The sequence below is a fragment of the Phodopus roborovskii genome, unplaced genomic scaffold (assembly GCF_943737965.1).
Source record: "Phodopus roborovskii unplaced genomic scaffold, PHOROB, whole genome shotgun sequence".
Taxonomy (NCBI): Eukaryota; Metazoa; Chordata; class Mammalia; order Rodentia; family Cricetidae; genus Phodopus; species Phodopus roborovskii.
The window spans coordinates 11,323,401-11,346,201 of record NW_026125506.1 but is presented as its reverse complement, the minus strand read 5'-3'; the positions used below and the strand labels follow the sequence as shown (position 1 = coordinate 11,346,201).

The following is a 22,801-nucleotide window of genomic DNA, read 5'->3' as shown; positions in this document are numbered from 1 at the left end:
CTGTCAGGATCCTTCTCAACTTCCTTGGGATATCGGGGTGAGGGCTGTATGTATCTTGAAGTCTCCCATACAAACCCCCTGTCATCCTGGACTCTGAAGGTTATGAACCGGAATGGGCTTAGGGACTGAAAGTGGCTGCACCTTCAGTTAGGGTTACGCCCCTTAGGGGCTTGGGTATGAGCCGTGGGTCCGGTAGCGCCTTTCCCCCTTCATGGACCCTGCTCTGCGGGATTGGGGAAGGAACTAAGTGGGCTGTTGGGAGTTGTTGGCACTACACCCTCCTCCCCAAGATTGAGGCTTCCAGCGCTACAACCGTGACATCTTAATAGTGGGGTCTAAGTTATATATGTGTTGAATTGCCTGATCAGGCCTAAAAGTAAAATCCCTGTCCCTGGGCAGTTTGAATGGAAGACTTAGGTACCTCTCCGGAAACAAGGTCTTTTTCCATGCCTGAAATGAGAGCCCTTCCCAGTGTAGAGCAGAAGTTGGGCAAGCTCCCGTTTAGGAGGGACCTCTTGGCCTTGGGTTTCTCCCTTGCTCTCTTACTGACAGTGTGGCTGGGGGTGTTTTTTTTTTTAAGATGTGTTCGGTGATGCCCCTGTTTGAGGTGAGGCTTTAGGAGCCCGGAACCACCCCAGCCAGCATCCTGGGGGTCCTTTGTGGACCCTGGTCCCAGAACTATCTTGGCTTTGGGAGCAGCCCTTGCTTACTCAAGCCTTCCTCGGGTGTATGGATTCTTCTTTCTTCCCTCCCTCCCTCCCTTCCTTCCTTCCTTTCTAAGTTTCCTTTCAATTACTCATTTTCCATTTTGTGTTTCCCCACCCCCCTTGGAAACCCCTGTCCTCTCTGAGCGGACAGCAGGGGAAATGCCTCCCTCCTCCAGGTTCTGGTTGAGTGACTGAGGCCTAGAGTTAGCCCTAGAGGAGACTGTCCGGGCTTTGCATTTTTGAAGTTTCTCTTTTGTGCTCATCGCCTCCTGGGGTTCTGGTGGAGTTAGGAGAAGTGGGGGTGGGGGGTGGGTGGGGGAGAAGAATTTTCTTCCCAAGAAATTTCACTCAAAAGCAGGGTGCCCAGCCCCAACTGCATTTATATTTTCTGTGTAAATGGGATTTTAATTCTTCTCCTTTTCCGCCACTTTCCCAGCTTTGGCAGAGCCTATGAGAAAACAGTATGCAAACTTCCCAGTCATTTGTCAGGAATCCTCAGGCCAGGATTTGGGAGCTTTTTCTCAGGCCCATTTGTGGAAGCTGAAGCTGTGGGGGTGGGTGGGGAGTTAGGGGTGTGTGGGCTGGGAAGGTTACCATCTAGGGAGCTCTTTAGGGTGTCCTTCTAGCTGCTGCCCTGGCTCCTTTCAGAGGAGGGGGTCTTAGGCTTTTGCTTGTTAATGCCAATCTAGCCCCAAAATTGGAGGGAGGAGCTGAAATGCAGAAGGAACCCTAAGCATGGATTCAAAATAGAAGAAGCTTCTCAAACGTCTGTCCTTTAAATCCTGAGGAATCCCCATTCACTGGGAGCCCCTGGGGATCTGAGCCTCTGGGGTCAGGGCTTTCCCTGCTCTGGGTTTTGTTCTTTCTCTGCGGAGCCTGTGGCTCTGGCCTCCTCCTCCCCCAAGGCTGCCCTGGTGAACTATTTCCCTGGGCCTGAGACTTCAGTCACTCCAGGGCTCTTGTCTTTCTCCTTTCTGGCCAGATGGGAGAGGACCTTCGTTAGTCAGCTGATTTGGGAGAAAAGGGATCGTGTCTCAGCACCCCTCACCTCCATTGTCAGAGATGTGGTTGGGTCAGAGCCACTGGCTTGGGAATTGAGGAAGGAAAGAGATGAGGCAAAGGCTGAGGTGCTTTGGATAGGATATTGTGGGTGGAGGGAGTCTGTACCATGCAAACTACAAATAGAAAACTGCCTGGTGAAAAAAAATTGGGGGCTGGGGTCCTCTGTGCTCTGTTTTCACAGTTCACCAGCCTGTCCCTTCTGGTTGTCCAGTGGAAGCAAGCATTATGATGGGCTCCAGCAAAATTTCACTAGAGGAAGAAAACAAAGCTGTGCCCAGTTCCCTAGTTATTTTGGCACCAAACACATAGTTTCCAGGGAAACTGGCTTCCCCCCTCCCCTTCACTATGTAGGATATTACAATGAGATTTTCACTGATGCTCAGCTACAATGGGAGCCCTCCTCCCTGGTCTCTATGGGGCTTCAGGTCCCCCCAGGTAGCATACTTCAGTGTTGCTGTTCCTTTTCATTCTCAACTCAACCTGGGATGTGTTTGCCTGTCCCTATTTCTCAACAGTAGCTGGTGAGTTTTCAGTATAGACTTCTTGATAAGTCTCCTCCCCAGCCCTGGCTGGCCTTGGGCTGTTCATTGACAAGTTGGGACCCGTGGGGCATGTAGAGAATGAGTAGGCAGAGGAGCTGATGGAGGGATATTGCTTGACTTTGCCTTATCTATGTCCTTATTTTTCCAAAGGGTGTTCCCCCCACAATCTAGCTGGTACCTATATCTAGTGTATATGTCTTTTTTTTTTTTTCTCACCTCACCAATGGGTTGTGGTTCAATTGCTCCTCAACAACTTAACTGAATAATTGTTTTTAATTTAAATATCCAAACAGATTTTAACTACGAGTATGTACAGAGAGAAGCTCTCAGGGTTCCCCTGGTTTTTCGAGACAAGGATGGACTAGGAATCAAGTAAGTTGCTAATTTAACCCCTCCTCCCTGACCTTCCTCCTCTCTGTCACAATTTCTCCTTGGGATGGGTTCTCTTGCCTTCTTCAGAAGGACCTTTTCCTAAAGTCTGAGAATAGCTTCTCCTTGTTCAAGACCTGCCCAAGGTCTTGTTCAAAAATGATCTTTTTCAGGAATTGGGAAGAGAAGTCTTAGGACATGAAACAGTGATGGATTTTTCCCCCATCCCTGTCTAGTCTGTCCTGTGATGGATATCCCACTGCCTTCTGGTCTATCCTGGTTCCACCGAGCAACCTCCTACTGAGCATTGTTCCTCTCCCCTTTGAATCAGAGCATGGGTAGTGAAGGGACTGCCATCCTCTGAGCATAGACTGGGTCACCAGGATGCTTGTTTTCTCAGCTTAATCCCCATATGTATACAATGGGTCTCCTGTGAAGGGCGTATGTGTTCCCTCCTTTCCCTGCCTGCCTACCTATCTTATATTCTGGTGGAGAACTGCCCATGTCCTGGGTTGGGGAGAGAGAGAGGCAGGCTGGAAGAACAGGTTCCACTCCTTGGGCAGGGATAGAAAAGAATAGGCCACCTCCCTCTCTCTCCCATGTATTGCCATGCTTGTTCATGTATGTTCCTACAAGAGACATGAGACTTTGAGCATTCTCTTCACTGTGCAGTCATGGCTGGCTTGGAGCTTGCTGTGTAGACCAGGCTGCTTCAGACTCAGAGATCTTCCTGCCACTTTTTGAGTTGTGGGATTAAAGGTGTGTGACACCATGTCTGCCTTTCAATAGCTCTTTTTTTGTTGTTTTTTTTTTTTTTTTGTATTTTGAGAGTGCAGGCTGGCCTCACATTTAACTACTTGGTAAAGGATGACCTTGAGGTCCTATGCCTCCTGCTTCCACTTCCCAAGTGCTGGGATTGTAGGCATATGCCACAGTCCATAAACGCACGATCTACCCTTTTCTGACTCTGACTTTATTTATTATTTTAGATACTTTCTTGCAGTGTAGCCAAGGTCGGCCTAAAACTCACAGTCTTGCTGTTTCAGTCCTCTGAGTGTGTTCCCTCTGAATCTAAACTGTCTCTCCTGTTTTCCACACAACCCTGTATGGACGTTTTTTTCCCTCCCTCTGTGTAGCCCTGGCTGCCCTGGAACTCCCTTCTGTAGAGCAGGCTGGTCTCAAACTCATAGAGATTCGCCTGCCTTTGCCTCCCGAGTGCTGGGGTTAAAGGTGTTCACCACCACCACAGTTGTTAAGTATTTTATAATGAGAGAGACACTCTAAATTAAAGCCGGTATTTGGTCCTTGACACCATGCTTCAGTTTTCCCTACTGTAGAGTTGGTCAGTGATGTCTCATACTTCCCTGAGGCTCAGCTTTGGTCTTTCTCTTATAGTAGAGCGCATACTCTGATTCTGGGTGACCTCCATCCAGGTCCTTACCTGCATTACCAGGTTTGTCCTCTGGGTCATCTCATTACTCAGCATAGAACAAGGAACCCCTTTTGGAAAAATAGCTTCTCTGTGGACTCCATGGATTATTTTGTCTATTTTATTTTCACTTTGTGTTCATTGGCATTTTGCCTACATGTATGTCCACGTGAGGGTGTCAGAAACCCTGGAACTGGAGTTGTGAGCTGTGATGTGGGTGCTGGGACTTGAACCCTGGTCCTCCGGAAGAGCAGCCACTATTCTTAACTGCTGAGCCATCTCTCCAGCCCCTGTTTATTTCTTTTGTAACCCATCATTCTTGCTTGTCTTTCTCCAGGATGCCAGACCCTGATTTCACAGTCAGAGATGTCAAACTCCTCGTGGGTAAGTGGGACAGGAGAAGCCAAGGGGCGGTCTTTACTACCTGCTCACGTAGACTTACAGCTGCTTCAGGAGAGAAAGTCGTCCCTGGAGGAGGTTAGAGCAGGTGTAAGCTGTGACTGTTTGATTCTGGAGAACAGGTCTGATTGCAAAACCCCGAGATGCTGTATCAGAGCTGTTTGCCAGCACAGTTTTTATAAGGCGATTTGGATCCAGTCTCTATCGCGGGCGTCAGCAATGCAATTTCAGATCTCTCCTTTGTGTTTGTTTGTAGGTTGCTGGGTAAACACTGGGCGCTTCATGACCCCTAAAAGACTTTCATGTGTTCAAGGGGGAGGGGCTGTGCCTTCTGCTTCCTCAGGGTTCTAGACAGGCCTCGGGTGGGGCTTGCCACTCTGTGTTCAGCAAATGCCTGTTAACTCTCTGAGACCCTGTGGAGGACAGCTGTAGCTTACATCTTTCAACCTTCCACCAGGTGGTATTTCAGATGGCGTAGGACATCCTTCAATATGCCATTCTTTCTAGAAAACCATGTCTTGCCTACAAGGTAGGCTGAGAATATAAGTGGCAAGGCCCCTGCCCTCTTTACTAGGACAACAGGCTGTAAAGAAGTTGATCGCATATCTTTCCAGTATTTGAAAGGACTTTGAAGAAGTGAAGCAGGGTGGTGGTTAGAGAGCATGGTAGGGCTGTGGTCAGGGTTGTCAGGGTAGGCCTCTCGGGCTAAGAGCAGGCATTTGAACAAGATACCTGAGTGGTGACAGTTGGCTCTGGGGGCCTGGAGAGATGATGGCTCAGTAGTAAAGAGTAGCTGTTGCTCTTTCAGAAGGCCTGAACTTGTTTCTCAGCAAGCATCAGGTTGCTTACAACCCCCTGTAACTCCAGCTCCAGTGGATTTGATACCCTCTTCTTTCTGGCCTCTGTGGGCACCAGCGTACATACACAAAGACACATAAATGAAAAAAACAATGCCAACCGTGGAAAAGAATAGTCTAAGCTGTGAGATGAGCAAGGGAAAAGGCCAGAGGAACAAACTTGATATTTCAACTTAAACGATGAAGTAGAAAGTGTTTGAGCTGCCAGAGGCCTCAGGATCAGGTCAGCAGGGCCTTGGTGCCCCTGGACAAAGTTGGATTTGGCTATTTAGTATGAGAAGCCTGGGGGGGGGCTGCAAAGTAGGGTGAGGGTGAACCTATGTGATTTATTTTCTTAGGGGGGTATTGGTACTTTTAAATCAATCAATTAATTAAATTACTAATTAGCTAGTTAACTAATGAATTTGTGGCACTGGAGATTAAACCAAGGCCCTCACACAATGCCAACCAAGTTTTCTACTAACTGGGCTATATTCCTTTTTTGTTGTTAGTTAAAATTCATGTAACAAAATGCCCTATTTAAAGTATACAGTTTAGTGGGGTTTTTAAAACTATTTTAATATTCGTGACAGTTGTGAAACATCTAATTCCAGACTACTATCCCCCACAAACCCTGTAGCTCCTAATTGTATTTTCCCTTCGTTTCCTTTGTATTGAGTGGCCATATTTTGTTTATCCATTTATCCACTGATGGACATTTTGGTTGTTTCCACCTTTTAGCTGCTATGAATAATGAAATGAATATTTATGTACAAGTTTTTATGAGTATCCATTTCTCGAGTCTTAGGAGTGAAAGTGCTGGGTCTTAGGGCATCTTCTTGTCTTTTCTATTGCTGTGACAGACTACCTGACACTGAGTAATTTACAGAGATGTGGTTTATTTTGGTTCATGGTTTTTGTTTGTTTCTTCGAGGCAGGGTTTCTCTGTAGCTTTGGAGCTTGTCCTGGAACTCTCTCTGTAGATCTGCCTGGCCTCAGACGCATAGAGATCCACCTGCCTCTGCCTCTGGAGTGCTGGGATTAAAGGTGTAAGCCACCACCACCGCCCACTGGTTCACAGTTTTGATACTGTCAAGTCCAACAGCATTAGTGTAGGCTTCTGTTTAATACATGCTGCTTCAACTCATGGCAGAAAGAGAAGGACCAAGCTGGGATGTGCAAAATACAAGGAAAATCTTGCCTTGTAGCATCTTGCTATCATGGTAACTAATCCAGTCCCTGGAGACATTTATTCATTCCTACCTCCCAGTAGGCCCCATTTCTCACCTAAGATACCGAGGTACTGAGTTTCCAACATGTGAACTCACACAAAGTATAAGGTAACTAACTAGCCGTTAACTGCCAGCCTGTTCCTCCATCAAGTATATCTTGTATTGGTCAGCTCTATAAGGACGTCCAGATTGCTGCTCCTCTATACCTGTGCTTACTATGGGCTGTTTTGTTTATTGCTTTTGGCTCTAAGTATTTTCTTGTTTATTTAGTTTTGTCTTGGGATTTTGTGTTTATTTTTGTTCAAAGCAGGGTCTCATTCTAAAGTCCAGGCTGGTCTAGAACTTGGTATTCTTCTGCCTCAACCTTATTACAGATGTATGCTGCCACAAGCCATCTGTGTTTTGTTTTTGTTGTTTTAAAATTTATTTTATGTGCATTGGTGTGAAGGTGTCAGATCCCCTGGAACTAGAGTTACAGACAATTGTGAGCTGCCATGTGGGTGCTGAGACTTGAACCCTTGTCCTCTGGAAGAGCAGCCAGTGCTCTTAACCGCTGAGTCATTTCTTCAGCTCCCGCATCTGTGTTTTTGATGGTGGCCATGCCAGTGGGTATGGATTAGAGTGACTGAATTGAAATTTATGAAAACCACACATGTGGAAGATGAACGCAGCTGGCTAATGGCATGTCAGACAATTTTAATTTTAATTTTTTTTTAGGTTTTCAAGACAAGATTTTTGACTGGGTAACCAAGGCTGGTCTTGAATTCATCTGCTTCAGTCTTCCAAGTGTTGAGATTATAGTCATGTACTATTATGTCTGGCTTCAGCTCTCTTAAAAAATGTTGGCCGCCTGGACTTTGCGAGCCTTTTGTAGATATATTATGCTCTGACTACACGCAGGCTGCCTCTTCTTTCACTAGGGCTTGTGAGTCTCCAGGTCGAAGCAGGAAGACCCAATTAGATGATTCCAAGGTCCTTGCCAGACTGGAGTTGTGTGTTGACCAGGAAAGCAGGTCTAGCTAACCTGCTTCTATTTCTGTCAATTACCACCCCACCCCCCATTTTGAGACAAGGTCTTAGACTGTAGCCTGGCCTTCGGCTCACCTTAACCCTTCTGCCTCAGCCTCCTAGATGTTGGGATGATGGCTATGAGCAGTCATGCCTAGCTCTTTTAGTGTGTCTGGGGCTGTCCTGTGTGTGTATGTAAATGCTTCAGGAACTGTGAGGAGCCTGGACACCGAGTGATGTTTGGCCGCAACTCTCCTGGGCTATGACAGTTGTCCTTTGTGGTCTCTGTGTGCACAGGCTCTGGAGGGTGGTGATTGGCTGTCCTAAAGGACATAAATGACAGAGGTGACAAATGTGACTCAGGCTGGCTTAAGCAGGCAGAATAACTGGCTTATGTAATATATCCAGGCTGTAACCTTTGGACACATAGAGACCGACGTGCTCTAAAACTGCTCCGAGAGGAAGTCACCTCACGAGGTTACCTCTTGCCTCAGGTTGTGGCAAGGAGAGCCGTCTCTCTTGCCCTTGCCTTTCTTTTCTCCTTCGTTTCTTTGCTCCCTTTTCCTGACTTATTTTGGCCACTGCCTGCCCTTGTAAAGGTAAAAACTGAACCAGCAGCCCCAGACAGACCCCTGACCACCACAGGGTCTTCCTTCTTGACTGCCCTCAGCCATGCAACGTCTCTGTGACGGCAGATAGTGTGTAGCACCTTGCCAAACCTGAAGCCAGTAGCTCAGGACAGGAAACCCCAGGGCCTGCCGGTCCTGGTGGACTAAGTGTGAGGGAACGGCAGTTCTCCAGGGTTTCTCAGAGACAGAGCCATGTTCCTAATGTTAACTCAGGCCTTCTGCTAGGAGGGCAGTGCTGGGGTGGCTGACCAGCCAAATGCGGGGAGGGGAGGGAGGGGTGAGGTCGGGGACATGGCTCAGTGAGTAAAGCACTTGCCGTGGAAACATGAGGATCCCAGGCTGGATCCCAGAACCCATGTCAGTGCTGACCAGGTGTGGAACCTATCTGTAATTTCAGTGTTCGGGACTGGCGAGGGTTATTGAGGTAAGCTGGGTAGCTAAACTAAACAAATGGGTGAACTCTGGGTTCAAGGGAGAGACCACATCTCTCTATGTATATGGTATGGAGTAACTGAGGCAGATACGTGATGTCAGCCTGTGATGACACACACATACTCATAACAACACACACACACACACACACACAAAGGGGGGTGGGGGGAGGCATGACCAGCTGTTCAGGCTACAACTCTGGCTGTAGACTCCTCTACTGTTTTAAAATCAAGCTTTTGTCTACTGGCCATCTGTTCCTCACTTGAACCCTGTCTTTTGTTTATAGAAATGGATCTCAGCATATTTTCCAGGCTGGTCTTGAACTCTTGGGCTCAAGCATTTCTCCTACTTTAGCTTTCCAAGTGTTTGTGACTATAAGCCTGTGTCACTGTCTGCAGTGACCTGCCTTTAAAAATAAAATAAAAAATAGAAAGTTTCCAGTTTCTATATTATACTTAAAACTTTTTTTTTTTTTTTTTTTTTTTTGGTTTTTTGAGACAGGGTTTCTCTGTGTAGTTCAAGCTGTTCTGGAACTCGCTCTGTAGACCAAGCTGGCCTCAACTCACAGGGATCCCCCTGCCTCTGCCTTCCCAGTGCTGGGATCAAAGGCATGCATCACCACTGCCCAGATGAATTTTTTTTTAATTGAATTACACATATTAAGGAAGTGCACATATGTTAATAGTGTTGACCAATTTTAAACAACCAAATGCACCATGGAGACCAACACCCCAAATTCTCTCTTACGTTACTATCTATACCCTTCTGCTACTGTTATTTTTTACATCACAAATGTGTCTTGCCTGTTTTCTTCCTTTATGTCCATACTGGACATATCATACTGGATATCATTGCGTTTGACTTTTTCCCCGTGACAGGGTTTCTCTGTATAACAGCCTTGGCTGTCCTGGAACTCATTCTGTGTACCAGGCTGGCCTTGAACTCACAGAGATCTGTCTGCCTCTGTTTCTGGAGTGCTGCGATTAGAGAAGGGTGTCACCACCACCTGGCGCTTTTGACTTCTTTACTCAGCTTAAACAGTTCATAATATTCATTGTGTGTGATCGTAGATTTATTTCACTACTGTATAGTTTTCCACTAAGTGAAAACTTCACAGTTGATTTATTTATAATATCGATTGATGGGCAGTCTGGTAGCTGCTAGGCTAAAGGCTACATGGAAGCCATGTGTAATGACTCATGCCTACAGTCCTAGCATTTGCAGACAGTTGGGCCTGCAGCTGTGTGCTGGTTTAGTTTTGCTCAGTGCTATTGTTCTGGTTTTAGTTCTTCCCTCTTCCATAGCCAGCCTTCTCATTCTCATTGCGTCCATGCTAGCACAGGTGTGCACGGCCTTGAACTTGCAATTCCACTGTCGTAGTCTCCTGATTACAGACATGTGCTTCTTTTTCTTTCTTTCTTCCTGCTTTTCTTTCTTTATTTTTGGTTTTTTTGAGACAGGGTTTCTCTGTATTGTTTTGGAGCCTGTCCTGGAACTAGCTCTGTAGACAGGCTGGTCTCCAACTCACAGATACTCACCTGCCTCTGCCTCCCGAGTACTGGGACTAAAGGCGTGAGCCACCAACGCCTGGCTTGAAACACTATTTTTGTAAAGAAAAGTTGGGGGCTGGAGAAATGGCTCAGTGGTTAAAACCTCAGTTCTTGCAGAGGACCTGGGTTTGGTTCCCAGCACCCACTTGGTAGCTCACAACCATTTAGAACTCTGGTTCACAAGTCTGATGTCTGCTTTTTTATATCTCAGGGCCCTGGGCACACATGTGGTGTACATACATACATGCAGGCATGATACAATTAAATAAATACATCTAAAAGTTTTTTATTTATTTATTTTTTTTCTAAAAGTTTTTTTAAACAAAAAAAAAATGGGAAAAGGGCTTTTTCTAACATTGAGTTTTCTAATGGGTGTGCATTGACATATTTTAGTAATGTACAGCATTTGTTGTTACTTTTCTGTAGCTGTGACCAAAATATCTGAGGGTATAACTAACTTCAGGAGGAAAGACTTAGTTTGGTTCATAGATTCAGAGGGTTCAGTCCATGGTGGAATAGACTGGCGTGTTAGGTAGAAAGTGGGTGGGAGTGAGGTCTGTGTGGTGGAGGCTTCTTTGCCTCATGGTGGATCGGAAGCAGGGTATCACTGTTAACGGGAACATCCAGTTCCCAAGAACGGGCTCTAGTTACCCCGTCTTCTAGTCAGCCCCCTCCTTCCTCTGGTCTTTCACCTCCCAATAGTCCATTCAGATTTTCAGTGGATTAAATCATTCAGTCCCTAGAGCCCTCAGGATGCAGGGAGTCAGGCAGTGTTCTTGCAGACATACCCAGAGGAACACTTCATTCACCTCCTAAATGTTTCTCAGTCCAATCAAATTGACAGTGAGATTAATCATCACAATAAAAAGAGAAGAGGTTAATCACCACAGCCTCTGCTTCTTACTGGACTTATCCTAGGTAATTGGCTTTTTTTTCCTTTTAATTCTGTATGTGTACATATGTGGATAGGAGTATCCATGACTGAGCATTTGTTGGCCATAGCAGTACAGCTGGTGTTCTGTTGGTCTCTCCTGAACTAGCTGCTCTCCCTTTCGTCCTGTCTGGTTCAGTAGCTAGCTTTCAGGATCTGCCCATCGTGATGAGGTTACATGTCTATGCCGACATAACTGGCTTTTTACAAGTGTACTGGGGTTTTGAACTAGGGTTATTGCATTCACAGAGCAAGTATTTTTACCTGTTGAGCCACCTCCTTGGTCTGTGATATATATATGAAATCTGTAATAATAAATATGTATAATATATAATTATATATATATATATAATTAGGTTGTATAATTATATTAGGTTGGTATTTTAAATTAGCCAGTCATATTATCTGCTATTGATAATAATTTCATTATTGTTGTTTCTTTTTGAGACAGGCTTTCACACTGTAGCCCGGACTGGCCTTTAACTTACAGCAGCCTCCTGCCTCAGCTTCCTAAGTGCTAGAATTGTGGGCGTGAATCTCCATGCACATCTCAGAATATCTACAGTATTTCTTCCATTCTTGATGCCTTGAAGTTTATTTTCTTTGTCTTGTTGAATTGACTGGAATCTGCATTAACTTTTTACTGTTGAAAGTACGTAAGAGAACCGGGCTCTCTTTGGAAGAAAAAGATTTAATGCTCTCTCAAACATTTGGCTCCACTCCAGTGACAGTTCTCGGCAGGGTCACCTCATGGCATATCACAGTAGCTTGAGAACTTACAGGTGCAAATAATTGCCATACAGGTGCCATACAAGGAGGTGTCGCGCTGGGCGGTGCCAGGCCAAGGCTTTGGGAAATGTCCTATCCCAGGAGAGATCCCAGGAGAATTAAGTAGGCCCTCCCACTGAGCTAGCTTCCACCTCCCTTTGTAGTCAGAGCTGGCTTCGAACTCTTGATGCTCCTGCCACTGCTTCTGGGTGCTGGGATTGCAAGCGTGCTCCTTTACCTGACCAGCCATGTCACTAACCATCCTTTTTCTTTCTGGTCCTTGTTCTCTCACTGACTAGACTGGCTCCTATCAAGCCCTTAGGACCCCCTTCCCCCTTCAAGCAGGGTTTACAGTCCCTCAACCCTGCCCTAGCTTTTCCATGGGTAGAGTTGGAACTCTGGTCTTTACTCTTGTGCAACTAGCATTTTACCCACTAACCCATCTCTTCAGCCCCGTTTTTTACTTGTTTTTAAAGTAAATAAAATTTATTTGGGATCGAGTCTCATGTATCCCAGCATAGCCTTGAACTCTCTGTGTAGCAGGTGGTTATGTTGAATTGCAGATCCTCCTGCCTCCTTTTCTCTCTCTCTCTCTCTCTCTCTCTCTCTCTCTCTCTCTCTCTCTCTCTCTCTCTTTTTTAAACTAAGTGTTTTTGGGACAGGGATTTCTCTGTGTAGCTTTGGAGCCTGTCCTGGAACAGAGATTCACCTGCCTCTTGCCTCCTGAGTGCTGGGACTAAAGGCAGGTGCCATCACTGCCTGGCTTTTTAAAAGATGATCTTACTATGTAGGCTGACCTGGAACTCACTCTGTAGACCAGGCTGGATAGAACCCCCAGAATCTGCCTGCCTCTGTTCCCTGAGGACTGGGATCAAAGATATATTATCTCTAGCCTCTTTTACTTTTTCCTTCCTTCCTTCCCCCTCCCTCTCTCTTTTTTAATTAGGGTGTGTATTTTGCTTGTGTGTATATTTGTCTGCCACATATTTGCAGTGCCCAAGGAGGTCAGTAGAGGGCATCAGCTCTCTGGAACTGGAGATGTAGAGGGTTGTGGCCTGGCCTCCATGTAGTTCTGTGTAGTTCTGGGAATTGAACCTGTATCCTCTTAACCAATGAGCCATTTATCCAACCTGCCTCCCCCTCAGATTTATTTATTTATTTATTAAGTATACAGTGTTCTGCCTGAATGTATGCCTGTTTGCCAGAAGAGGGCACTAGAGCGCATTGTAGATGGTTTAGTGAGCCACCATGACGTTGCTGGGAATTGAACTTAGGACCCCTTTTCAGTTTTTTTTTTTTTTTTTTTTTTTTTTTTAAATAGGCTCCCTTCATGGGTCTGACTGTTTATTGGATCTCACTCTGTAGACCAGGCTGGCCTCAAACTCACAGAGACCTGCCTGCCTCTGCTTTAGTGCTGGGATTAAAGATGGGCGCCACTGCACCAGCTTCTATAATGGCTGAGACATCTCTCCGGCCTCATATACATCCCAGGCTGGTGTCAAACTCTCAATCCTCTTGCCCTTTAGTCTCTTGATGGCTTGTTTCTGTCCTTTCAAAGCTTTGTTTAAAAATGTACTTTGGTAAGATAGGTAAAAAGCACTTACTGTCAAAGTTCAATCAATCCCCAAGACCCATTAATAAATGTATTAATATTTTTTTGATGTATACCTTTTTTAATTATTTTATTACCTGATATTCTGGGGATAAAACCTAAGATCGTTTAGACTACCAGGCAAATGCTTTACCACTGCCAGCACCATCGTTTTCCAGTTTTAATCTGGGAAAAGGTTCTGAGCCTTTCTGTAGTCCTGCTTTCACAGTTCACGAACGAGAACCGAGAACTGGCTCTCTGCCCATTGAGTTGCTCAGATGGTCTGTGGCCATCTGCTTCAGATGTGGGCTTGAATTTCAGCGCGTGGAAGGCAAGGCTTTTGTTTGAGCTCAGAGGACAAGTGACTGGAGTATGGCTATAGGTTTTGTTTGATTCTAGCTCCATTAAATTTGAGTTCAATACAGAAGTCAACATAGGACAAGCAGTTGTGGAGGGTCCCTGCCATCCAGAAGGATAGAAATGCAGGGCTAGGACGGCCTGAAGGCAGGAACACTCAGACTTTTAACCTCCAAGGAAAATTGGGGTTTCAGATTCCATCCCTGGTATCTTTACTCATCTCACAGATTTGCTATGAAGTTAAATCCCTAATCATAGTCAGATTCCAGGGAAACTACACGTAGCCTCCTGCTGTTTCTTTCCAGCCCAAATCGCTGTCCTTTAGGGGTAGTTCCTCAGATAATAAAGACAAGTGCTTCTTGATGTGTGATGGGGTCATGTACTGATAAAAGCATGGTAACAGGGAAACGAGTCTACAGTGCATTTACTGTGTCTGTGCTCCTGAACATCACTGCCTAGCAACAGCATGCTATAGGGTGGGTACCAGCCCTTCAGCATCGTGATCACAGGGCTGAGTGGGAGCCTTGGTTGGCTGTTGTTGCCTTCCAAAAGTATTGGATTGCCTGGGAACAGATCAAAACTCAGAATTCAAAGTCATTTTTTTTTTCCCTAAATGTGTTTTTCTTTTACACTGTCATAAAGTTAAAAAAAAAAAGTCATGTCCAGTCACCATAATTCATAATTTGCGCACTGTCATTAATAGCCTTATCTATTACTGACCGAGAGATAGTATGATCTGGGGGTCTCTCCTATCTTTTCTTTTCCCTGGTTTTGGAAATTGATCCCAGTGCCTTAAACTTTCTGGGCAAGCATTTTATCACTGAGCTATACCTCTTGTATACATTTTATAACAGTCGAAACGGGTTATACCTCAGAGGTAATAGTTCTTGCCCACTGTATGTAAACCCTAGCATAACAAAACCAAAGAAAAATAAAACCTAAGGGTCCAGAGTTGTTTCTCCCGATCAAATAACCAATGAGTGGAAGAGACAAGATTGTGTGCATATTTGTGTGAATACAGAAGGGTTTTTTTTTTTTTGTTTTTTTTTTTTGTTTTTGTTTTTGTTTTGTTTTTACCTTTTAAGACAGGATAGCCTTGAAGTTGTGAAGCTCCTCCTGCCCCAAGGTCTGAAGTGCTGAGATTGCTGTTGTAAGGTGTTTTTAAAACCTCTGCACAAGTGTTGTGGATGTCTCTCATCCCCCGTCAATCAGAAGGCTTCCTTGTCACTTACTGGCTTGAGTAACTTCTCTGATTTCCTTGCCTGGTTACACTTAGATCAGGGTTGTTTGTTAGTCTGTGTCGGTTTTTTGTTTGTTTGTTTGGTTTTGTTTTTCGTGTTTTTTTTTTTTTTTTTTTCATTTTTTCCACTTTAAAATTTATTTTGTATGTTTATGGGTGTATGGAGGTCAGAGGCCAATTTTCTCCAGTCAGTTCTTCCTCTCATTCACGGGGGTTCCAAGGATCAAACGCAGATTGTATGGTTTGGCAACAAGCGCCTTTACCCATCGAACCATCTGGCCTGCTGTCCATGAAAGTCAGAGTCTTGGAGGCGGGCGGGGGTGGGGAGGCAGTACTGGAGATCATTTACAGGTGTCAAGATGAGCACCCAGAGGGTATTTCAGCCTTTACATCCATCTTACTTCCACGCATCTCGATCTGGGGAGGCTTGTCTCCAGCCGCACAGCGCCTCCCTGGCCCCTTTCCTTCAGCTAGAGAGTCTACATGGCCCCCGCTATTGGGCTTACCCTGTGGCGTTGATAATTCTGTCAGGGCAGAAGGGGTGCTCCTAGTGTTTCCCTTTTGCAGGTAAGGAACCTGAGGCCTCACTGTTGGAAACTGTGAAGCAGAGGAGGGTACGAACCCGCGCTTAGATCCCATCTAATAAACGTTACCCATGTGAGATGGATGGGTAGGACTTTTAGGGGCAGCGTGAAATCCAGCTCTGAAGCTTCCTGGTGATTAGTGGAGTTTCGGGGCTGTGATGTGGAACATATCTGCATCCCTTCTAAAGACTGGGGCTCACAGGGAATTTGGGGTCATTGCTTGTGTGTGCTTCCTGTTAGCTTCAAGGTGACTTTGAGCAGCCTCATCCTGGCTGTGAGCCCATGACTTTCGGAGCTGACTGATGGAGCCTTCAGCTCAGGGGCCACGGGGCTTCGGATTTATTTCTGCCGCTGCAGTCTGTTGGGTTTGTGTGCAGTCTGTGAGCCCAGAGAGCCAATGAGATCCAGAGGAGGGGAGAGAGGGCAAAGGAAGGAGAGAGTGGTATTGCTGGACCACTTAGGAACCCTGGGTGGGTAAATTCCCCTGTGATCCATTAACTTGGGAGCCTGAGGTCAGTTCTGTAAAGTGGACCTATCTTCCTTGGTTTCCAGTAGAAGCCTGCCCTTGTCACCTGGTACTAAGTCGTGACTGAGTTGGCCTTTCTGTCACTTTGGGGTGCTGTGTCCTTTCTAGTGCCGAGGCTCTTTCTCTGAGTCCCAGTTCTTTAACTATTGAGGCTGATCTGAGTGTGAACCTGGGAAAATAGATCGTTGCTGTCCTGTCCCCAGTGGCCCCTCAAGCCTCTTCACACTTAGTGTACTCCAACTTCCCTTAGTCACAGTGATGGGAAATGAGCTGAGTAATGCAGACTGAATGTAGCATGTGGGCCCTGAGAGAGTCCTACCAAACGACTTAGTGGTTTTCAAAGGGAAATCCCAGGAATTTGGTTTGAGTTCTGACTCTGTCTTCCTTGTCCCACACACACTGGAGTGTTTGTTTTTAACTTATGGATCTGACTCATGTACTTCTTGAAGAACGAATCATTTAGTAAAGGAACAAAGTTAAAGTTGACTTCTTACTGTCCTTCCCTGGCAGGTGCTGGGCCCTGGAGTAGGGTTTGTTGGTTTGATGTGACCAGAACCTTATCCAAGGTTCTTGGCACATTCCCAGATGCCCAGAGGTGTCCTGGGTGTATTCCAAGGTGTCTCATGACACCCAGGATGGAAAGAGGTTAGGAACTCAATCTCCTGTTCTCCTTCACAGAATTAAAGAGCCCAGGTTGGGCTTTGTGTCTCATGGTAAGAAACACGTGGCTAGAGGGGCGTTGGTTGCACACACCTTTGATCCCAGCACTTGGGAGGCAGAGGCAGGTGGATCTCTGCGAGTTACAAGACAGGTTTCAAAGCAATACAGAGAAACACTGTCAAAGAAAGAAAAAAAGACTTGGCTAAGGAGATAAAGGGACCTGCTGCCAAGCCAACATTGTGAGTTCCATTCCTGGGACCCAGAAGGTGGGAGTCAAGAACTACAACTGTCCTCTGATTTCCACAGGAGTGTTATCGTGTGTGCCCCAATAAATAAAAAGCACACACACGACGACAACAACAACACATGATTGCCTGTGAAACCAGTGGTTCAGAAGGAGAACTTTTTTCTTTGAGTGGACTTGGATGCTGGTCTGGGGAGGTTAGAGAGAACCATGATGGCTGATGCATCCAAGTCCATGTGGCCAGTCATGGACAGGAGTATTATGCTGTTAATGTCAGGGCCTTCATTTTTACCACCAAGTACTCTGCAAGTTCTGAGTTTGGTGAATCCTAGAAGCCCCAGAACTAGTAAGTACAGCTGGAACTTTTGTTTTGTTTTGTTTTCTGAGATAGGGTCTCTCTTTGTAGCTCTGGCTACTTTTATTATTGTTGTTGTTGATACATGGTCTTGCTTTATAGCCTGGGCTGGCGTGCACTTGTGCCGATCTTCCTACCTCAATCTCCTGAGTGTAGAGATTACATAAGTGAGCCCTGCAGATCAGATTGTGTGCGTAAGTGCCTTGTGTTGAAGTGTGTGGAGGCCAGAGGATAACCCTGGCTTTTGTTCTTTTTTTTTTCTTTTTTTTTAAGATTTATTTATTATATATAGTTACACAGTGTTCTGTCTGCAATGTGTCCCTGTAGGCCAGAAGAGGGCACCAGATCTCATTATAGATGGTTATGAGTCACCATGTGGTTGCTGGGAATTGAACTCAGGACCTCTGGAAGAGCAGTCAGTGCTTTTAACCTCTGAGCCACCTCACCAGCCCTGTTCTTTTTCTTTTCTTTTCTTTCTTTCTTTCTTTCTTTCTTTCTTTCTTTCTTTTTTTTTTTTTTGAGATGGGCTTTCTCATTTGCTGGGAATTTGTCAAGCAGACTAGGTTGGCCAGTCATTGAGTCCTAGTAATTTGCCTGTCTCTACCCTCAGAGTACTAGGATCTAAAATTACAAGCAGGAACCACTATACTTATTTATCTGTTGTTTTTTTCAGCTGGGTGAGTTTTTTCTGCATGTCTGTATGTGTACCTTGTATATTTCTGAAGAGGACTGTCAGATCTGCTGGAACTGGAGTGTCAGAGGGTTATTAGCCACTGTGCGACTGTCACACCTGGCTTTTTGATGTTGTTGTTGTTTTGTTTTCTTCCCTATGTGGCTTCTAGCTCTGAATTCAGGCTCTCATGCTTGCAAGTATTTTACCAACCAAGCCATCTTCCAGCACAGGGGGGATAGTTGTTTACCGTGTGGCTGAATCCTGGCTTATACATGTGCAGAGAGGATTTCTGTATGTAGCTTTGGCTGTCCTGAAACTAAGAGTTCTGCCTGCCTCTGCCACCCATATACTTGAATTAAAGGCATACACCACCACATCCAACTTGAATCCGGCTTGAATTGTTTGTATTCGAGGCAGGGTCTCTCGACGTTGCTCTGTATTTTATTTGTTCGTTTATTTATTTATTTTCTGGGTGTGAATGTCTTGCCTCCGTGTGTATCTGTGTAACTTTCACATTCAGTGTCTCAGCTTGGCAGGGTCTCTGGGGTTGCAAAACTAATACTTTGTATCCCTTCTCCTGCTGCCCAGCAAACCCCCCCCCCCAACTGGATCCCGAGCAAAGTTAGGGTAGATAGTTGCACAGAATGGGAGACTGCCCCAGGGGAATAGGATTTACAGTTCTGAGTGGAACACTCAGAAAACTTGAAGGGAGCACCCTAGTTCTAGGCCTGTTGGCTGTTAAAGAACAGTCTAGCCTGTATCAAGTGTGGCCTGAATCTTCGGCAAAGACCAGGGATGCCCCCTGGTGGATATGCACCTTCCCAGTGTAAACGCAAAGCCGCTTTAGCTTGGGTCTGCAACTAGCCACTGAAAACTGGAATTGTTGAAAGCAAGGGTAACCCTTTCAACCTTGGCATGTGATGGAAATACACAGCATTGCAGAGGCAGCATTAGAGCCTGAGTCCTGATGTGGCCTTCAATTAGCTTCAAATCCCAGGTCTGTGTACCGACTGGGCATGCTTGGGCAAGTTAGCTGACCAAGCGTCCAGTCTCTCGTGCGTCCAGTAAGGATAATTGGAGTTCTGCCTCACAGAGCAGTGGCCACGAAAATATCTGTGGAGGGGGTGTGTCTGTGCTGACGGGCTCAGCACACGGCTACAGCGATAATTGGTAGAAAGTGCAAGCTCCAGGGGACAGGAGTCATCACTCCATGTATGGCCATGCTTTCCTCATCTGCAAAGCAGTTGGTCAGTCGGCTGGTCCTGTGAAAACCAGACCTTGAATCCAACAGATAAGAACACCTGAGTTCTTCCATGTGTTTAGAAGTTACTTTTATAACTCCGCTTCTGCTTCACGAGAGGTGCTCTGTTTCATCAGTATTGGCGTTGGCCTGTCACGGGGCAGCTCTCTACCCAGAGCTGGGAATGAAGTGTTCAAAGTGATGAGCTGTTAATTTGACTCAGTGTTCAGGTTCATCGAGAGCCGTTTGGTGCAAGGGTCAGCAGACTTCTTGGAAAGGACCAGAGAGTAAACATTCAAGGCTTAGCGAGCGATGCACTTTCTGTCACAGGCGCTTGCTCTCTAGGCTCTGTTACTGCAGCGAGTGGGTGATACAGAACCAGTGCCTGCTGGTCGGTGCCAGACAAACTTGTGTGTGGACTTGGGAATTCAGATGTTGATCTTTTTCGAGATTGTGAAATACTCTTCCTACCACTGCATTTAGGAATGTGAAAAATGCTCTTCTGGGGATGGCGCTTAGAGGCCTTTGACATACAATCATTGTAGAGTTTCCTGCAATACAAGCCTCAAGCAAAACTAGGTTGTCCCAAACCCCGGTCAGTCATAGGATTGTTTACTTTTATACCAAGAAGGTCAGGAAAACACTGAAGTCCGCCATGTCTGTGGGAAGGCGGAGTTTGAGCAGTTCGTGCTGAGACCTGAAGTTCTTAGGAAGTTGTCCAAGCCACAAAACATGTACTAGCTGTGTCTGTGACAGGATCAAGTGTGTTTTCGTCAGCAAGGGGCAGAAAATCGGTGTTGAAGGTACATGCAGAGTCAGAAGGTGAGATAAACGGGAAGCTTTTTTCTTTAATTATTTTTAATTTTATGAGCGTTGGTGTTTTGCCGTGGGTGTCAGATCCCCTGGAACTGGAGTTACAGACAGCTGTGAGCTGCCTTGTGGGTGCTGGGAATTGAACCCAGGTCCTCTGGAAGAGCAGTCAATGTTCTTAACCACTGAGCCATCATCTCTCCAGCCCCAAACGGGAAGCTTTTTAATTAGAGGAATAAAAATCATGACTTAGCCGGAAGGCAGAGGCAGGAGCACCTCTGTGAGTTCAAGACCGGTCATAGTCACATGATGAGACCGTCTCAAAAAGTAAAAGAAAATAAACCACGGATTAAGAAAAAATCAAAGGAGCTGAATGCCACTCTGCACTTCTTTGGTTGCAGCATTTGATTTTGTTTGTGTTTTGGTTTTTTGAGACAGGGTTTTGAGACAGGTTTGAGACAGGTGTGTAGCTTTCTACCCTGTCTTGGAACTCTGCTCTGTAGACCAGCCTGGCCTTGAACTCAGAGATCCGCCTGCCTCTGCCTCCCGAGTCCTGGGATTAAAGACGTGTGCCACCACACCCTGCCTCTTCATGAGTTTCCAGGCCAACCTTGTCTACACAGTGAGCTCCAAGGCCAGACAGGCAAGATCCTGTTTTTAAAAGGGAACAAACAAAGGACAAAAAAGCACAGAGCCAAGCGCGGTGCTGTGACTGTGTGGTCCCATGAATCAGGAGAGAATGGCAGGAAGGTCCTGAGTTTAAGATCCTTCTGGGCGATGTACGGAGGAGATCTGTCTTTTAAAAAACAAAAAACTTGCTGTGTCCCCGTTGTGCTTGTGACTGATATCAGCGTTTGGGAAGTGGAGGCAGGAAGGTCAAGAGTTCAAGTCCCTTTGGGCTGCATTGTTGAGGCCAGCCTGAACTACTAGAGACACTGGCTCAAAACCAAAACCAAAGAAACAGAAAAGCAGGCAGTGGACTGGATCAGCTGCTGGTCTCTAGGCGAATGTGGCTCTGACCTTGGGGGGGGGTTGTGGTGAGTAAAGGGGGTCGACTTTGGTTGTTGTTGTTGGGTGTTTCTAAGTCTCCAGTGATCATGTATTTGTCACTGGGATAGTGAGGAATCGGGGCCCTTTCAGGCCAGATGGTGGGTTTTCCATGGCAGTTGTGTTGTCTTGAGTGTAACACACTGGAGGTGCTAACTTCCTTAATAAATCACCAGGAACTTGGCAGCCTGCATTGTGTCTGCTTTCTCCCCGCTTCAAGGTTCAGTCATGTCCTCCTCCATGGCTGAAGTTCCAGAGATACTTGTTTTCCCTTTTCACAGATGAGAAAAAAAAGGCCAAAGGTTTGCTTGTTGGTAGGATGTAGGCCTAACCTAGAGGATCCGTCTCTGTCTAGCGCAGGTCCTCTCTTCTCTGGGATGCTGTGAGAGGTGAGAAGGAGGGCTGCAGTGTCCTCTTCAGGAGCACTTACTCTTTTCCATTGTGCCACCATTTATAGGTGACATGGCGTCCCACCCTGTATATGATAATCCCCAGCTCATGCATGTGCCAGGCCCCTTTCTCCAGGTTTGTGTTACAGAAGAGTGGTTAAAGGAACGTCAGGGAAGAAAGACAAGAAAACGGTACAGTCTCCAGCGGTCGTGATTGGTGCTGTGGGTGATGAAGCACCAGTACATTCTGAAGACTGTGCCAGTTATTTGAGGAATCAAGTGTTTTCTTTTTCATGGTCACTCTAGCAGAAGGGCTGACAAGATGAAGACCGAGGTTTAAAGGTTTAAAGAAACCAAGTTATCTGCTGCCTTCACAGACTAGGGAGTCCCATATTAGGGTCTAGACTTGCCTAGAACTCACTGTGTAAGTCATGCTGGCCTTGAATTTATGGTGATCCTCCTGCCTCACCCAGTCTCCTGAGTGCTGGAATTACAGGTGTGTGTCAGCTCCCTGGTTTAAGCAGTGCTTGAGGCCGAAATTGGCACTGTGTGTGTATTAGGAAGCATGCTAGCAATTGAGCCAAATTTTTAGTTCAGCTATGAGACCTTGTGTGAATGTGTGTGCCTGTGAGTGTGCGTGCGTGCATGAGTGCCTGTGGGCCTGTTTTTCTAGGCCAGCAGAGATCCTAGGATATCTTTCTAAGGAGTCATCCTCCTTGGTTGTGTAAGGCAGGGTTTCTCACTGACGTGTAGTTCAGTGAGTGTAGGCTAAGCCTGCTGGTCAGGGAACACCAGAGATCCATTGTCTCCGCCTCCCCTGCAGTGAGATTACAAATGCACACCATCACAAATGGCTTTTTAAAGTATATTCTGGGGATTGAGTTTATAATTTCCTGCTTGCAAAGCTTGCAAACTGAGTCAACTCCTTAGCCCCAGTAGGACTTACTTGTTTATTTATTTTAGAAACCAGTTTTATTTTAAAAAATACTTTTATGGTTTTTTGTGTACGAGTAACATGTATGTATATGTACCATGTGCCTGTGGAGGCAAGAAGTGGGCATCAGATCCTGTGGAACTGGAGTTAAAGGTGGTCGTGAACCACCGTGTGGGTGCTGGGAATCGAACCCAGGTCCTCTGCAAGATCAAGTATTCTTTACCATCCTAAGCAAGAGCTTTATTTACTTTTTTGAG

General features: G+C 45.9%; 1 protein-coding gene across 4 annotated transcripts in view; it reads left to right on the top strand.

Moving 5' to 3' along the window:
* The window catches only part of Kdm2b (lysine demethylase 2B), a 114,498-nt gene that overhangs the window by 1,866 nt on the left and 89,831 nt on the right, over window positions 1-22,801 (top strand). For 3 of the 4 annotated variants that reach the window (XM_051176624.1, XM_051176622.1, XM_051176623.1), the window contains exons 3-4: window positions 2,605-2,683; window positions 4,447-4,493. In XM_051176624.1, coding sequence (XP_051032581.1) covers window positions 2,605-2,683; window positions 4,447-4,493 — 126 coding nt within the window. Of the gene's footprint in view, window positions 1-2,604; window positions 2,684-4,446; window positions 4,494-20,083; window positions 20,187-22,801 lie in introns of those variants that run through there. The other variant, XM_051176629.1, reaches the window with a different exon arrangement.